General features: G+C 38.4%; 1 protein-coding gene across 5 annotated transcripts in view; it reads left to right on the top strand.

Annotated features, from left to right (window-relative positions):
• Positions 1–14506: 14506 nt before the first annotated feature.
• Naalad2 (N-acetylated alpha-linked acidic dipeptidase 2) overlaps positions 14507–19005 on the top strand; it is a 43152-nt gene continuing 38653 nt past the window's right edge. For 2 of the 5 annotated variants that reach the window (XR_002390358.2, XM_087212270.1), the window contains exons 1-2: positions 14507–14728; positions 15409–15520. Coding sequence is in view for 4 of the 5 variants with exons in the window: in XM_087212270.1 (XP_087068396.1) it covers positions 14647–14728; positions 15409–15520 (194 nt within the window). In the remaining variant the exon portion in view is untranslated. The remainder of the gene's footprint in view (positions 14729–15408; positions 15521–19005) is intronic. The other 3 variants (XM_004868192.3, XM_087212268.1, XM_087212269.1) reach the window with 2 other exon arrangements.

Below are 19005 nucleotides of genomic sequence, written 5' to 3' on the forward strand. Positions count from 1 at the left end.
CCACTTAAATGAATCAAGAATTGGGCCAGGGGTTTAGCTCAGTGGTGTTGCCTCCTGCCTCGAAAGCGCAAGGTCCTGAGTTCAATCCCTGGTACCAAAAAAAGAATCAAGAATTGTTCTTCACTACATAATGTGAAAGTGAGTGGTGAGTCTGCATATGCTGATGTGAATGCAGCTAAAGACCTTTTTGGTCGCTCTAGGTAAGCTGATTGTCAAGAAAAATTATTTGCCAAAGCAAATCTTTATATCACTGAAACCTCTCTGATCTGGACACTGATAGTTAAAAGGGCTTTCATTGGTAGGAGTCTAAGTGAATGCCAGGATACAAATTGAAACCATTTGTGATCTGGTACTGTAAGAATCCCACAACCTTCTTACATATCAATAAGCACACACTTCCAATGCAGGACAAGGCAATGAAAATTATAGATGACTCAGATCCTGAAGTAGATTGGTACCATTTGGAGAATAGCATACCTTTCAAGATTTTGTTTATTGCTAATAATATCTTCATATATCCTTCTTTTACTGGTGTTCTTCATCCCACTGTCAAAATTGTTTCCCCCCTCTAAATGCCACCTTTTGTATTCAACCAATGGATCCAGGTGTCTTAACAGCTTTTAAGACCTATGAGCCGAGGCCTGCCTCAGCACAGGCTATTTGGTGCAACAACACACAAATATAGTACTAGAAAGATTTCAATATCTGTAACTGCATCGAGAACTTTGCTTGGTCTTGAGATGATATTCAGCAAGCTCTGCTTACAGCATTCTAGGCCTTCTCCAGCCCAATTCTCCAAACTCCTCCCCCCATCATTTATGAAGGCTTCAGGACTGTATAGTCAGGTATAGTCACACCAAAGATAATAATACCTTTGTTACCAATTTTCTTTATTTGTCATCTTTTGATCGATGAGACATCATACTTGAAATATACAACTTAATGCAGGAGAAGGATTTATTTTGGCTCATGGTTTCAGAGGTTTCAGCCCATGGTCAGCTCACCATAAGGTGGAAAGTACATGTCAGAAAGGCATGATGGAGGAAAGGAGGCTCAAACCATGGTGACTGGAAGTAGAGAGTGAGGCAAGAGCCAGAGTGAGACATATACCCTCTGAAGGCACATCTCCAACTGTACCCCAATGCATTCATCTGTGAAATCTATCAGTGGATCCATCCACTGATGAGTATGAAACCCCCATGATTCAATTGCCTTCCAAAAACCTCACTTCTGAACATATGAGACTTTTGAAGGAGATTTTAGATTTAAACTATAACAAATTTATTAATGACATTATGTTGCTTGGACCTAATGAATGTGAAACAGCAACTACTCTGGATTTAATGGTAAGACATTTGTGGGCCAGGGATTTAGATCAGTGGCACAGTGCCTGCCTTGCAAGTGCAAGGTCCTGAGTTCTATTCCCAGTACAAAAAAAAAAAAAATGATAAGACATTTGTGTACCAAATGATAGCAAATAATTTCACTAAAGTTCAAGCACCTTCTAGGCCAATAAAATTTCTAGAGTTTCATTGGTATGAGGTTATTCCTTCTTAAGAGAAGAAAAATTTTTTCATCTGACTCCTCCTAGAGCCAAGGAAGGCACAATTCCTAGTGGGTCCATCTGGATCTTGGAGGCAGCAACACATTTCTCATTGCGTATGTTATTCCAGCCCACCTACCAAATGACTGGAAAAGATTATAGTTTTGAGTGGGCCTCAGAAGAGGACAAGGGTTTGCAACAAGATGAGGCTGCTGTGTAAACTGCTATGCGCCACTTGAGCCATATGATCCAGCAAGCAGGCCCAAGTACAAGATGCCAGTAACAGACGGGATGAGAGCATCAGTATGGAATTGGGAAAGAACAACAGGAAGAATCGGCATCAATGAAGAATATTTTTAGCTGGAAGCAATGACTGTGAGACTTTGTGTTGGTTCCTCCCATTGGGTAAAAGCAGCTCTATTTCTCTTTGGCTGTCAAGGTCAGTCATTTTATAGTAGTCTCTCTGTCTTATGAGCAACACTGGAGGACTTGTTACACAGATTGCTTAGTTTCTGACTCAATTGAATTAGGATTGATGTGGGACTTCTCACTTCTAACAAACTGTCAAGTGATACTGATGCTGTTGCTCTGGGAATGCCCTACTCAGAGCCACTTCACCAGGTAATTGTCTAATACACTTGTTCTATCTGATTAGGGATGGGATGTGTGAAGTCTTCTTCCTTTAGTGTGAAAATTGCAAAAGTATCAATGGGTATGTTTTGGGGAAAGATTTTAACTATAGGAATAGTAACATGTGTGGCTATTGGGCAGGAAAAAGAATGGACTATATGACCGTTGACAGTGTATTTCGGGCTGTCTAGCACTTGAAAACCTAGTCTATGTTTGTGAAATATTCTACTCTGTGATTTTTCATGTTCTCTAAACAATTTCTCAGTAGATAAGCTATAAAGCCTAAGCATTTCTGTTTCCTGCCAGTAGCAAATAGGGCACAGGCACATGATCTGATTGCTTCCATGGTAGTGGTGGGCATAGGAACTGTGGAGCAGTAAGTTAGAGCCATCAGTGTCTTGTAGCTATAGCCACAGTATCTTCACAAAGATGTTCCTGTGCTTTGGTTTTTTCCATAGTTATGCCTGGAGGTCCACTTTAATCCCTTTCTATATAAAAATGATTTTCTATAAACTACTGTTTCTCTTCAGCTGAAGTTGTATTGGTGGTGTACATTGATTGCAAAATAGAACCTAACTGTATGAGTAAGTTTTGTTGTTGTTAGAACACAATGCCTGTAACAGTCAACTTTCCCCTTTCTGAGACACAGTACCCAATACCCACAACTTACAGGAAGAGATGTTTAATTTAACTCACAATTTCAGGGGATTCAGTACATGTTTGGCAGGCTCCAAGGCATGAGCATCATAACAGAAGGAACAAAACTGCTCGGTTCATAGTAGCTGGGAAGCAGAGCAGGAAAGCAGCCCCAGAAAGGAAGGAGCAAGGACCAGATAGAGTACCCAAGGTCATGCCCCCATGACCCAGCCAGATACACTGAGAAGTGTGCTCCACCAATCTGATGGATGGTTCCCAAGCCAATCAAGTTGACACAATCAAGCTTAACTATCACATTACCTAACACCCACAATTTAAAAGAGGATAGGTTTAGTTTGGCTCATGGTTTCAGGGGATTCAGTCCAGGGGTGACTGGCTCCAAGACAGAAACATCATGGAGGAATGGTATGGTGGAGCAAAGTTGCTGAGTTCATGATAGCCAGGAAGCAGCAGAGGAGGGGAATGGTGCCAGAGAGGTGAGGGATCAGGTATAGAACCTGAGGTCATGCCTCCATGACCTACATAAAAACTCTCAGGAGTATGCTTTACTAATCCCCTTGCAGAGTTCCCAGCCAATCAAGTTGACAATCCACTTTAACCATTACACTGACAGATAACAAGCCACAGGTCAAAAACGATATATAGTACAGGTGAGAAAGTTTTACAATAATGTCATTTCAATAATAGGAAAAATACCTTTTTACGTGAATGAGATACCATTTTCATATGCTTAAAGAACAAGCATCCAAAGCATTGTTTAAAGTGAAAGGGGATATTCATGGATGAGTCTTAAATTTTGTTTCACTAAAACTAATCAAATGGGGGACTAAAAGTATAAAATTCAGAAAAATCTATTTACTAGGTAGGATATATCTCTTTGACTATTTTGCTAGATGTGGTGGGTCTCCTCAGATGAATATTTTGCAAAGACAGAAACTTGCTTCTCTGAGCAAACACAGAAAATACAATATTTTGATGTTATATATACTGCCTGTTTTATATGTTTATCATCCTGCTTTTCTTCAAAATTGATAATAACAATGACCAGAATAATAGTCCTAAGGTTGGTCTATTCTTCAGTGTTGATTCAAATTAAGTTTTTTAAAAACTATCTTGTTTTTATTTTTACTAGTACATGTTTGCAGTACATAATGATCACATTCCTCATGGGGAGTTGGAACATGTACATAACAAACCTTAATTCTTTTTTCATAATCTTCCCCTCCCTCTCTCTATCCATCTCTTGGTACACTTTGCATTTGCAAAAGATCTATCTACTTGTTTCTTATTATCATTTATTTTGCTCTTTAACTTATTAATATTTTGGGTTTCTTATATATGAGAAACCATGCAATATTTAGGCATATGTGTTTGATTTAGTTCACGTAACATTGTGGCCTCAACCTTCATCCATTTTCCTACAAATGACTCAAATTTATTCTTTTTTATGGCAGAGCAGTACTGCATTGCGTATAAATAACACATTTTTAAATCCAGTCTTCTATTGATAGACATATAGGCCATTTCCAATATTTAGCCATTATAAGTTGTGTTGCTATAAAAAAATTGTGACAGTTAATTGATTTTATCAATTTGAGTAAGAAACACTCAACTAAATTGGATCAGCACAGTTCTGGGTGTGATTGAAGGAATTTACTGGAAACAGAACACTCATCTTGGGTGTGAGTGGCACCAACCATTATGTTTGTTGCCTCAGTGAAATAAAAGAGAAAGAAGAAAGGATCACTCTGTTTCCTCACAGGAGCTTCAGTCTTCACATTCACCTTGGACATCATCTCCTGCCTTCCAGCCCAGACTCTTCAGCCTCCAGCACAGAACTTTCAGCCTTCCATTGTAGACCCTTTGGGCTCCTGATATGAATTTGCTTGGGACTCTACAGCGAACTCCAGATCTTCAACTGAATCCTTTGGATCTTCATTGCATAGACACCCCTTTTTCACTCTTCATCACCTGACTTTGAAGGCAGACATCGTAAGCCTGTCTTGTAAATCCTTATATATTTGTTTATCTTGCATTAAATGTTTCTCCAATAGGCACTGACAGATATACAAGGGTATTCATGTATCAGTGTAATAGAGTTTCTTTAACAATTTTCAGAAGATACCTAGAAAGGAAGTAGTTGGAGTGAATGGAATTTCTATTTTTAGCTTTTTGAGAAATTTCCATAATGGTTCTAGTAGTTTACATTGCCAACAACAATATAGAAACGATCTCCCCAACCCAGCCTTGCAAGCATTTGTTATTATTGGATTTCTTGGGTTTCTTTGTTTTGGTTTTCTTGAGACAGAGTCTCACTATGTACTCTAGGCTGGCCTAGAACTCACTGTGTACCCCTGGGCTTGAACTTGTGGTGATTCTCTTACCTTCTCCTCCGGAGTACTGGGATTGCAGGCAAGCACAATCATGCCTGGCTTTGATTTCTTGATGATAGCCATTCTTTCTGGAATAATATGGAATCTCAATATTGTTTTAATTTGCATTTCTGTAATGGCCAGAAATGTTGAATTTTTTTCATATATTTATTGAACATTTGTACTTCTGAGAAGTGTTTATTCATTTTAGTTGTCTATTTTTTTAACTGAGTTTTTTATTTGGGGGTGATTTTTAAAAATTCTCTTTATAGTCTAGATATTAGTGCTTTGTCTTTAGCAAAAATATTTTTTCCCATTCTGTATGTTGTCTCTTCACACTGTGGGTTGTTTCCTTTGTTGAGCAGGAGCCTTTCAATTTGATATGATCTTGTTTGTTGATTCTTGATTTTATTTCTTGTACAGTTGGGGTCCTGTCCAAAAAGCCTTTGCCTATGCCCATGTTTTTAAGAGTTTTATTTATTTTACCTTCTCGCAGATTAAATATTTCTGTTCTAACATTGAGATCTTTTATCCATTTGGATTTCACTTTAGTACATGATGAGAGACATGGGTCTAGATTCAGTCTTCTGCATATGTATAGTCAGTTTTCCCAGCACTATTTGCTAAAGAGGATGTCTTCTCTCCAGTATATATTTTTGACACCTATGTCACTGATCAGATAGCTGAATGTGCCCAGGGCTATTTCTTTATCCTCTAGTCCATTCACTGATCCACATATATGCTTTTCTGTCAGTACCGTGCTATCTTCATCACAGTAGCTTTGTAACATAACTTGAAATCTGGGTTTGTGATGCCTCCTTCTTTGCTGTTGTTGTCCAGGACTGATTTTGCTATTCTGGATCCCTTCTGTTTCTATATGAAGTTTAGGATTGTTTTCTCTAGTTCAGTTGGTATTTTGATTGGAACTGAATTAAATGTATATCTCAGTTTTAGAAGTATGGTCATTTTGACAATATTGGTTCTGCCTTTCTTGTGTGTGTGTGAGACAGGGTCTCACTATACAGTTCAGGCTGGCCTCAAACTTACTAATTAGCCCAAGCTGACCTTGCAGTTGTAATACCCCTGGCTCAGCATGCCAAGTGCTAGGATTATAGGTGTGTGCCACTATGCCCAGTTTACACATTCTGATTTCCTGTTGGATGTCTTTTTTCAGTGTTGTGTTTTTAAAGTTACTCAGATGGCTATAATCATTCTTTGATATCAATATATTTGAAACCAGATCTATTTAGTTCTAGGGGCTTTTGTCTGATTCCTCAATATAAAAATGTAGAGATATTTATCAAACATTTTGGTTCAACTAAGAGGAATTTTTATTAAATAACAAATAAATTATTTTGTTGTATATATTAAAGGTATTATACATATTAAGGTGTACAATATGATACTTTACAGTGTTTGAGATTGAATCTAGGTCCTTGTAGATGCTAAGCAATCCCTCAGTGTGCCATTTCCTTAGCCCAAACATACACACACACACACACACACACACACACACACACACACTTCAAACATTTTATAATATACTTATTGGAGAAACCAGTATTATTCCTTGTTTTTATTCCAGTGAGATGAGTCTCTATTAACTGTTATGCATATAGTAAAATCATTATTAGAGTCAAACAAATCTGTTTTTACCTTCCATAGTTACCTTAGTGTGTATGCTGCTAAAATCTATTCTCTTACTAAGTTTTCGTTATGCAGTGCAACATTAGCCACACTTCCCAAGCTACACTTTAGATCTCTAGAGATATTCACTTCTATAACTGCAAGTTTCTTCTCTTTGAGCTACTTCTCATTTCCTCCTCTCATCACTTCTGGTAACCACCATTCTAGTCTTTGTTTCTGTGTATTTGATTTTTTTCCCCCCAGATTACACATGCGTGAGCCTGCAGTAATATTTTTTCTACTCTGTAGCTTATTTCATTTACCATAATGTGCTTCCAGGTTCCAGATTACATTTATTCTCAGTTGTGTGGTATTTTTTTTTTTTTGTACCGGGGATCGAACTCAGGACCTTGAGCTTGTGAGGCAGGCACTGGAACCATTGAGCTAAATCCCCAGTCCTCCAGATTATATTTATTAAAGAGACTTTAAGGTGAAGTAAAAAATGTTTGTGATGATTACAAAGTAATTTTGTTGGGGATGAATGATCTGTGTATGTTTGGTTTCTTAGGATAAATAGTTTGGTACAGCTTTTGCTTTGTGAAGAATAGAAACCATTTATCGAACCAACTCTCTCACATTCCCCTGGAGCACACCATGTCCTCTTATGCCTTCTTGTCTCTTCTTATCTTGATCTTTTCACCCTTTTTAAAATGTTCAAACCTGAGTCTTTATAACTTCATCACTGAATTATGTGACATTTTCTTTCACACATTACCTGATGGCTTTGCTTGTCTGGTTTCAAGAAAAGCAAGCATTCTGCATGAAAGGTGATGCAATAGGGGGATGAACGGACTAATGCCTGGCAGCTTTTCTCAGGGTAGTCTGCAACTTAGGAAATTAGCATTGAGTCCTGACTATTGTCAGTACAATTGAGATAAATACAAGGTTGATCGTTTTTTGTAGATCTGGTTTGCAGAATAAGAATTCTGTTCCCATTGCTATGAATTACGATATCCTATATCAGTCTCTGTGATCAAGAAGAGTAACTAGCTAATAAAGTCTCATTTCACTGAAGTAAAGATATGAAGCAGTTTTAGTGTTTCCAACATGTGCCTATTATAAAATTATTGATTATCTCTTCCTTGCTATTTCGCCTTGTTAGGGATCCCTGGAAGTATTACTAGATGGCAAATGAGCAAGAAATCCTCTTGCCATCTAATAATACTTCCTTCATCTGTAGACAAGTGGGCTTACTCTACTATCTCCAGGGGATGGCATAGTACTCCAAGGTCTCCCTTGGGATTTATCTGGTGCTTTGTGATGCTGGTAATCTCTGTTGATGTGGTAGATACCCAGTTTCCATATATTTCCTTGGTGGAGTCTTCCTGGGAAGGGAGGTAAGTTTCTTTTTTTTTAAACTTTATTTTATTGGTATATTTTAGGTATACAATATAATGACATTCATCATTGGAAATTTGCACCTTTACATAATCTCTTTTGGTTCTTATTTTCCCCCTTCCCCTGCCCTCCCTTCAACCCCTCCATTGGGAGGTAAGTTTCAAAACCTAGATTATGTGGGCTTTGGTAGTCACTTTCGTAAGTCTAAATTTTGGTTTTGAGTTTAAAAAGAAGGCTTCAGAGGGTTTATATAACATGGTTTGATTGTTTCTTCAGTTAGAACTTTCTGTTGAGTCAAAGATGGTCTATGTAAGAGCAAGACTTGAGGAAAGACCGGTTAAGAGGTTTGCAGAAATCTAAGTGAGAGATGACTGTGGCTAACATTAGGAGAACTGTGGTTGAAGGTGATTGAAGACATTTTGATTTCAGAACCATCAGAGCCTTCAAAAGGTTTGGATGAGATGTGAAAAAAAAAAAAATGAGGAAGGAAGACCCAAAGGAAAAGGTGAAATCACAAGCTACCAGGCAGTCATTAAAATCACTGGAGAGGGCAGGGGAATATGTTGGTGCTTGTATTAATCATTGTCCTGTTGCTGGGGTAAAATACCACACAAACACAATTTAAAGGGTAAAATGTTTATTTTATCTCACAGTTTAAGAGGTTTCATGGGAAAAAATGACAAATACAACTTAAAGGAGAAAAGGATATTATTTTGGTTTATGGTTTCAGAGGTTTCAGTTGTCACCTGGCTCCATGGCAGAAACAGCATGGTGAAAGAAAGCTACAGATCTCATGGCAGCCAGGAAGCAGAGTGAGAGGGAAAGAGCCAGAATGAGAGAGAAAAGGCTCCACCACTAGCATATACCCTTTCAGATAATGCCCTCAGTGACCTATGTTCTCCAACCTGGCCCCGCCTCCTAACAGCACATTTAGCCATGAACTTGAGGTTAGTTCCCTCATGATCCAATTGCCTTTCTAGACTCCACCTCTGATGCTGCATTGGGCATTGAGCATTTACTATCTGAGTCTTTGTGGGATGCTCCATGTTAAACCTTAACAGTGTGCAACTGGGGACAGTGATGAAAATAGGAAAAAAACATAATCGAAGGGAAGTGACCTCAAAAACATATACAGTGGAATAATGGTGGCAATGGTAAGATCTGTCCTTTTTCTCTGTCCCCATGGGTCAAAGGAGAACCAAGAGGAAATGTCCACTTAACTGGAAAGTGGTATTGTCAAACAAAACTAGATATCAGACAAGATGGGGTAGAAAAAGGGACTGTTTATGATAAGATTAAGAATTATAGACATAATAAGATTACACTAAAGAAATCCGGGGATGGTGCCTGTAAATGAAGCTAGAAAATGAGGGTTAGATGAAAAAGCTCCAGTGCTCCCTAATTCTGGCATGATCCTTTAGCACTATCATGAGCAATAGACTGAAAGTACATGTTAAGAACAAGGAGTGAACAATGCTGACCAGAAAGTCTGGTTTAAAGGTACAGTTTTACAATTTACCAGTGTCAAGGTTCCGACTGGAATGTTAGCATGATAGTAGGTGTTTTCTGTGTTGATGGGAGAGCGTAGGACAGCTCTTCTCTCTGTTTTACAGTTTTGCTTGGCTCTTTCCTAATTTCTACATTTATTGTTAGGTAGAGTAATTGTGACATCAGAGGGAAACCAGCCAATCATGGTTTCTGCTTCTCTTTTAAGTTTTCTTCTTGTTTTTATTAGCCTTTTTCTTACTATGAATATGTCTTCCTTTGTTACCTATTTCACCTGATGTATGGATTTTTATATATTGCACAATAAGCTAACATAATATTTCACTTCTTGTTTGTAACAATTTTGGAGTCCAGAATCTTACTCAACTGGAATGTATCTCTTGTCATAAGTCACAGCTGTCTGATATTAACCAGTTACTTATTTGGAAAATGAACATTGCTGCTGGATGATCATATCATGTGAACCTAGTATCATTTCTGTGGTAATGTTACCATGTGACATCATGAATGGCTTAATGTCTATACAGTGATCATACAGGTTACACATCTCGCATGAAGGATAAGGCAGCATCTTTAAACAAACCATGAAATTAATGAGACAGCAGCTGGTGAGGCTGTGGGTTTGAAAAATATCTAGCCATTTTATCATCAAGCTAAACATTATCTCTTATTTAATAAAACTTAATTATGTTTATTAAGGAATTTACATATACTACTTTATTAGTACATATGTCACACTGTTTTCAAACTCAGCCATCTGAAGAAACTTGCTCTTTGGAGTTACAAGATTACTTCTTCTATGATTCAAGAAGAGAGAGAGAAGAAAAAAAGGGTTGCACAGTCCAGATATAAGAGAATTTAACCTGAGGAATGGAGAAATTGGCGAGTTTTTTCATGTGACAGGCTCACTGAGTCATGAACAGGTCATGTAGTTTAGTTGTGAGATTGGTTTTGCAATTGAAAACATTTCATCTACAACTTTTAGCTTTGAAGAAAAAACTTAAAAGTATTAGCATAAGTCAACAGTGTTGTTTTGTTAGGTGTGTCTTGGAAAATGCAAACATGCTAAGATACTAATGATTAGAAACAATTTTTTTGTAGTAGCCTTAATTAAGATGGAATTCTGAATGCTTGCAGCTTCTGTGTTACTAAAAGAACTTGTTGAACCAGCTAACTGGATCTTTTACAATGGGTTGTCAAGATACAGATTGCAGATGGCGCCTAGTTGGGAATCCACAACGTTCTCATTTCAGGCAATACTGTTCCTTCTTGCAACTTTACATTTCATTTCTCATTTGATATTTGTCTTCACTCCGTATTATAGGGTTTGTAAAGGTAAGCCTCATATCCTCAGAATTTTGCAGAACCAATGACATTCTATAGCTCCTCAGTAAATGTTGATTGAATTAACAGTCTAACTAGAGTTGGAGAAGATTAATCAAGTTGGCAAATTATGCTAATTAATACACCCTTTTCTTTTTTATAAAACTTCAATTTGTGGTCAAAATTGAGATAGCAGTGGGAATGCAAACTTCACTAATACTTAAGTCATTTTAACATTAGTTGCCAGTTTCTCTAACAAACCTTTTTGTAGCGATGATTTTGATGTGGTCGAGATAAGAGTTGGTAGCCAAAGTCCCATTGGGAGCAGACAGGAAAAGTCAAGAGTCTAGAAATAACAAGTTACATTATCAATTCTCACCATGTTTATGTGTAACAGAAGTAACATTTGCTATTGTTTATGCATAGAGGATACTCTTGTCCCAACTGATAGACATAGGAGAGTTATTTAAAACTTTTTATTCTTTGTTAATGCAACAGATAAAAAACTTCTGGGTGCTCCTTCAGAGGGATTTTTAAACCACATTTGAGGAATACAGTTACTTCATTGGCTATTGCACTTTTTGAATGATTTCATTCTAATTTGCTACATATGTGCTGTGGCTGTGTGTTATGGAACTTACTTTGTTATGAAAATACATATGGAAAGTTATTCATTTCTGAGATAATAAACAGCAGAGGCATCATATGGCAAATTGGACATCCAAGGGGCCAGTAACTGAAGGTGCTGATGTTAGGAGGGACTTTAACAACATAAAGTGCCGCAGACCAGCTGCAGTCGATGTCGATGTAGGGTAGGAAGGGGAGATGTCCTGGGCCGACGATGAGAAAAGAACCTTCTCAAGCAATGTTCAGGTTCCCTCTGAGAAGTCTCAGGGTCTGATTTATTTTTATATCTTTAAGCAATAGCTAGGAAGCATTGGGCGGAACATGTTTACATTTTAAGTTGCCTTAGCAATTTCTACTGAAATAAAGGTTATTTTTTGCTAAACAAAGTACAGTTTTTCTAAGCTGTTTCATTTTGTTGATCATCATGAATACATACTTAAATATTACAATTGTCCCCTTATTTACCCACACCTAAACAGAACAGAAAGTAACTTAATCAAAATCTTTATATCAGCGGGGGTACAAGCAAGATTTAATCAACTAAATGTCAAACTTGTGGTCACCAGCTGGCCCTTGAGAAACTGCACAATGGTTAATATAGTTTGCTATTAGCTCTCTATTTTTCGGATTTTTTTTTTTTTTTTTGTGCCGGGGATCGAACTCGGGACCTTGCGCTTGCGAGGCAGGCGCCAGAACCACTGGGCTAAATCCCCAGGCCAAGCTCTCTATTTTTCTATACCTCTATTCATCTTAACTAAATGTCATTCAGGTTCATAGTCCATGAGCAGGAGATATTTACAGCACTTTGAGAAATATTGAGTAACTTGTCTCCTTAATGTATTTACCTGTCTTAACATTCTTTCTATTTCCAATTTTCCACTATTTCTTACACCTAAAGTCTGTCCTTTCAATCTCTTCATAAGACCCCTTTAGTAAAAAGAATGTCAGCAATAAGAGGGGGAGTCATAGTAGTGGGGAAACAGAGGGGGTTTTAGGAGAGGTTTCTTTAGGAGTGAATGTGGCAATAGAACTAAGAGAAACTGGAATTTGGGACTTGTGAGCCAGATCAGATTTCAATACATCATTGCCAATTTGCCTCATGAAGAGTTTGTTGTTAGTCACAAACACAGTGACTCCTGTGACCAGAGTAACAATTATAAACATTATGGCAAGAAAAAATAAAACATGAGGGTACGATGTGTTCCATGCTTTCTTTCCCCCAGCTGGAGCTTTGTCAAGCAGCATTGGAGGTCCGTTGGGCTTCGCCAATAAAGACATTTAAAAATCAATTAATTCACTAAAGATATTTATTGCAAAGCTAACTTTCAGTGATTCTACAAAAGTTTCAAAGGAAAAGCCACTATGTATTCCAGTCTATAATTATATTCAAGAGAAACAGATTAGATGCCTCTAATACATTGTTAGAAGCAGAGAAAGGTGCTTCACTTCAGGCCATCCACCAGGACTGCAGACAATGCATTGAAGGTTGTGATATAGGGGGGAAAATACAGCTCCCAACCCGCTAGATGTAAGATACACCAAGTTTCTGAAATTGAAGAATGAACTCCAAAGGACAAAGGAGGTTAAAGAGTAGGAAAAGTCTATTGGGGAATAGGAGTAGCTCCTGAGAGACAGTGGGGGACCTGGAAATGGGTTGTGACTGAGCCTCTTTGTCAGGGGTAATTTCTACGGCAAAGTCACAATATGGGTACAATGTGGGTCAAATTATAACCAAGATTGCAAGTATAGCTGCTTTGCTAATATTGATTAAGTAGGGAACCAGGTCGCATAACAAGGAGGCATAGAAAGAACAAAGGCATTTTTTCAAAGGGATGGGTCCAGATGCTCTAGACCACACCCACCTGTGTGACTGATAGCTATCTGGACTTTACTGGGCCAGGTGGTGGTAATTATAGTATAATTCCAAGTTACTGCTTATCCCTTAGGGAGGCACGTAAACCTGGCCATAACATCTTTATTTGGGGTCTGGCCTTCCAGAGGTGCTCCTCCAGCCACAATTCTGACGTCTTTATTTTTTCTGCTGACTTTCTGGGCAGCCCACTCTCTGTCTGACTGTATATCAATTTCTGTCTAACTTAGCTGCCTATAATAGTTGGACATAAACCAAGATATGCCATCTTCTTCAAAGTCCACTCAGAAATTTTGGTTTGGCTGCAAAACTTTTTGGTTAAGTATAAAATGTCATTTGTAAGTTGCTAAATTTTTCCCCTGGGGTGAGGTGAGTGTGTGCAGGAGTTCTATTTACACTACAATTTGCAAGCCTTCTAGACACTTTTAAAGAGAAATGCATTAGAGGGCAATACAAAAAGGTAGACAGGGGAATGATATTTAAAGAACCAGCTGTCAATAATAGTGCAAGGCCCTGTCAAAATTAATTTCATTCATTTCCTCTCCAGGTATGTAAAAGCCTCAGTTAAAGGAGAGGAAACTGGAGATTGTTCAAGTGAGGGGAACGAAAGAACTCAATACCATCAGTGTGAGTGTGGATGGATGGATGAGGTCCTAAAGCAGCATTTAAGTGCAATTTGCAGCTGAAATTCATAACTCTTGGGGGTGGGGATGGCAAAGAGGCAGTAGTTCAATTCTTTAGGAAACAACTAGGGACATTTTCAGCAGCTCCTGCTGCCAGCTTTGCCCGAGTTCCTGCAGGATACACAGTATGGAAGTTGCCTGCCAACAGGAAGAAAGCCTCCTCCTTTGGCAGGCCTTCCTCTCTTCCCTCCAGAAGTGGGCCAGGAAAAACTTGGCACTGGCTGGATTCTTTAATCTCCAGCCCTTGGGGGCGGGCGGAGGCGGGGCTTGTGAAGGTTAGCAGAGGTCCAAACTCGGCCTCCTGAACGCTCAGCACCTTCCAGTCTGGCACAATCTCTGTTCACCAGGAGCTCCGAGTCTTGCAGCGACCGCAGCAGCAGCCCAGGCCACAAACCCAGAGCACAAGAAGCCATGGGGAGGTCCAGGCGCCGACTGTACCTCTGGATGTGCTTGGCTGCAGCGCTGGCATCTTTCCTGGCGGGCTTTATGGTGGGTAAGTAGGAACCGGGCCTCCCCTTTTTCTCCCCACTCAGGCTAGCTCTCCTGACTGCACTGCCCCCTGCGAGAGACCGGGAAAGCCGGGGCTGGAGGGCTGGAACTGGGCACTGGTTTCCTGGGCAACTCTGAGGACTGCAGCAAAAAACAGAAACCAATGCAATTTCAGCAAAACTAGACGCTGAAATTCGAATGTAATAGATACTCATCGAGTTCAAGCTACTGTTAAGGGCTGTTGAAAAGACAACTTAGGGCTGTCACCATCCACGACAATGGAAAAGATGAGTCCGCAGGATCAGCTAACATGGACAGCTCTTCAGGGAACTGCCCTTTCTTCATCTTTAAATAAATACATTTCGGAATGCTCTCTGTGTGCCTCAGGCGCTGTTCCAAACTAGATTGGGGCAGGGAGAGTAAGAAATGCCTCCTTTCCGTGATTCCTAACCTGAAAAATGAAAGCACATCCCTCAAGTGAAACTTGACCAACTCAGAGTTATATTACATTTCAGAGTTCAAAAGTTTTCTGCATTGAATATGGATCTTTTAAAAAATAATTTCAACACGATCTATGTATTTGTTAGGTACATATGGGCTCTGTCTTTTTCATTTTAATTTTAGACAGAGTTCTTTTCAAAAGCAATTGTGTGTGTGTGCGCGGGGTTTTTTTTTTTTCCTCAGGCTGGTTTATCAAGCCTCTCGAAGAAACAACCACTACAGAGCGGTATCATCAAAGTATACGGTGGAAACTAGTATCAGAAATGAAAGCAGAAAATATCAAATCATTTCTTCGGTAAGTTTGTCTGACATTTTTCATCCCAGAAGTAGTGTTTAAAATGCTGCATAGTCGAAAGTGTGTTAAAATTGGTTATATCCGTTTGTGAGGTCTTTGTGTGAAGTTATACATTACTCATAATGTAGTTTATGATTGTTTAAAATCTCTTTAAGCCATCTGTAGGGATGAAATGTGTAGTTTGTTACAGAAGTAGGTGTTTCTTCCCTAATTGCATCTTCTAAAAAATGTATCTGGTTGGTTTAAATTCATGCAACTTTGGGCTGCAACTGAATGTTATTCTTTGTTCCTGACGCATGCATTTAATCAGCATAGTTCTTTTTTAAACACATCATGTTCTCTTAGGAAAAGTGAAGCGATTGTAGACTCAATGAGTTAGTAAAAATGAGATCAACATTTCAGATTCTGTCTGCTACAAAGTTGTTTACAGATAGAATAGAATGAAAACAAAAGTGATCAGTGCAAATTCTTCAGCTTCTAAGCATGATGAAGAGTGATTTTCGGGGGAATGTTTATAAACTTCTCGAGGCAGTCAGCATAACATTTATATCTCTGTGCAGACTCTTTCATTGGGGTGCCATTTGAAAAATCAGCTTTATTGAAATATGATTTGCATAAAATAAACTGCCTGTCTATAAAACCAAACATTTGAGAGTTTTTACAGGTGTTTATTATACTCAGCACAACACTTCCTCAATCAAGACACAAAATAATCCATCATAACCTTTGCAGCTTATTTCTCCCTTTAGCTTTGGCCCTAGACAATCACTGATCAGTTTTATGTCACTATAGCTGTATTTGTGTTCCCTAGATTTTATAGAAATAGAATCACAGGATGTGCCATATCTTATCTGGCTTCCTTCACTCAGAATAATAATTCTGAGATTCATCCAGTTGGTTGTATGTGTCATTCCTTCATTATTTTTGTTGCTGAGTAGTATTCCATTGTGTGGGTATATTCCAAGGGATAGCTGAGAGATCTTTGGGTTTTATCTATTTTCTTACTATGGTGAATGAAGTTTACATAAACATATTTACAAGTTTTTTTGTGGACTTACATTTTTATTTTTCTTGGTAGGGCTGAATGATAAGTATGTGTTAGTTTTGGGTGTATCTAGTGCTAGAAATCAAACCCAAGGCTCACATATGCTAGGTAAATGTTCTATTCCTGAGCCACATCCCTAGTCCTCTTTAGCTTTTTTTTTCCCAGAGAAAAATAAATTATTTAATAAAACATTTCTGATATGTATAAGCAAATCAGTAATAGAAGAGGTAACACTTTCTTTTAATGGTAAACTTTCATGCTAACTTTATAGTAAAATGGAAAAACTCATTTTCATACAAAATCTGATTCCATTTAATTCAGGTATTAATACATAAAGAAAACATGTCTTTTTCAATCTCTTTGTTATTCTTTTTAGAGTCCTGTTTTATGTAAGGGGCCTGACCTAACACAAAAGTCAATGCCATGTTCACTCTTTATACTGCAATGCAAAGATTAAACTTCAGGACTTGTTCACAAAATTAAAGCCCAAACTATCATTCTTTCTCTGTGCTCAGAGCTTAGTGCTGAGGTCGTGAAGTGATGAGAGGCTTTCTTCTTTTTAACAAGCAAAGAATATTATAAACAGATTCACCTGGAAATACTGAAAGTAGTAGGAGAACTCTTCTATTAGTTCATTTGAAGGCTGGCACTTAACCTTAATTCATTAGTCTCTGCTTTGATTTACTATGGTATATGCTATCAAAAGACATTTCCACTTCTTTACAATATTTAACTGAAGGGAGAACCACACTGATTACAAAGAAGTTGCTTTATGTGTTGCAATATACTTTTGAGGGAAAGTTTATTATGCATTCATTTTAATCTGAATGCATTAATCAGTAAATGTGTACCAAATTTGCAAAGAGATTAAAATGATAGACACAAGCCATTTTTCTCTTCGGTGTCCCATTTGTACCCTTCATAAGTGTCGGTGTGAGTTCTAAATAATGATATTCACATGCAGCAAGCAGCTGGAGAGGGCAGGAGGAACTTTCTATCCCTTAGGTTCTTTCAGTGAACACAGACATAAGCACTAAAGTGATGTTTATCTGAGTCACATTTACTGCTTAGCATGACCATCTTCTACACATGTATTTGTCCTAAGAGGCAACTGTATACAGATCACGGGGTAAATTCCTTGCATACAGCTAAGATTTATTGCAACAGAATCCTAGTCTCAACTCTGTGTTACATTTTATCCACATAAGACACCTTAAGCACTGTGCTTGCATACGTGTCAGCTATTGATAAAGACTTCCAGGGAGCAGTATGAGGGTAAATGAAGGGGAAAAGTGCAAACAGGAGGGCCATTCCTAGGTTTTGTTCTCATTAACATTCACTTGACTCCTGAACCATCTATTTCATAGGTTCCTGACCTGTTCAGGTGTGTGTGTGTGCCGACACACAGGAATGTGTTTGGGAACCAGAATCGGGTATGATAGCTCTGGAAGCGAGTAGAAATGAAGGGAATTACATTCTGGGGTACCTCCTCTACAATGAAGATACTTAACTAGCAGTATGCCATTATTCTGTGGACTTGTAGTGTCTCTAAAAGAATTTTTGTTGTTGTTGCCATTAAGAGGGCCTCTCTCTGTGAAATCCTGAAACATTCCTTTGGACCTTCTGGATAAATGCAGAAAACAGAAAAGGGATAGGTATGTGTGTGTGTGTGTTTATGAAGGACCAAGTGTGGTAAGAAGGCAGAATTATGTCTCTATTCTCTACTTTGATGACCATTCTGCTTGCTCTTTCTCCCAGATAGCCCTCCTGGTCACACCTGGTTTTTGCTGTCCAGCTCTCTGTAACATCCTTTAAAAGCAGCTGCCTAAACTCTAACCATGTGTTAACCATGTATTCTGTGAAGACATTGCATGCATCATTTTCTGATGCTCAGACCAAGGAGGAGGACAACAACTTCAATAATGCAAGGGCAAGATGGTTCTTACTGGGCTTGTTTCTGGCCTAAAAGAAAAAAGGACCTTGGGAGATCCAAGTAATTTCCAATACAAGATTATAACAAGACTATATTTAAAGTTATGATCCCTTGGCAGAGCAGAAAACCAACTGCGGTTGGAACGTCTCCTGCAAACACACATTACCAATGCCGTTTATAGCACCAACTGAGTAGGTCTATGGCAAAAGACAGCAGCCTGAGAACTGTGCCTGAAATAGAAAACCTCTGAGAAACATCAGTGGTCCTACATGTAACAAAGATGGATATTTTTATCCTTCACACATTTAGAGCCTGTGCTGTCCTATTTACAGTGGCCTGAAATTGTAGGACTGCGCATAAAGCCCTTGGTGGGACTATTTCTTGAATAAATTTGACTTTGACATATTTTAAAGTGGAACATATTTTTAAAAACCCCAGTTAATAAAAAAATAACCTTAGAAGATGTTTGCAGGTAACGTGGTATAAACTCATTGTTAAGGAGAACAA

This window comes from Heterocephalus glaber, unplaced genomic scaffold, assembly GCF_053883595.1.
Source record: "Heterocephalus glaber isolate CG9 unplaced genomic scaffold, H.glaber_assembly_v1.0 deba00001429, whole genome shotgun sequence".
Classification (NCBI taxonomy): domain Eukaryota; kingdom Metazoa; phylum Chordata; class Mammalia; order Rodentia; family Bathyergidae; genus Heterocephalus; species Heterocephalus glaber.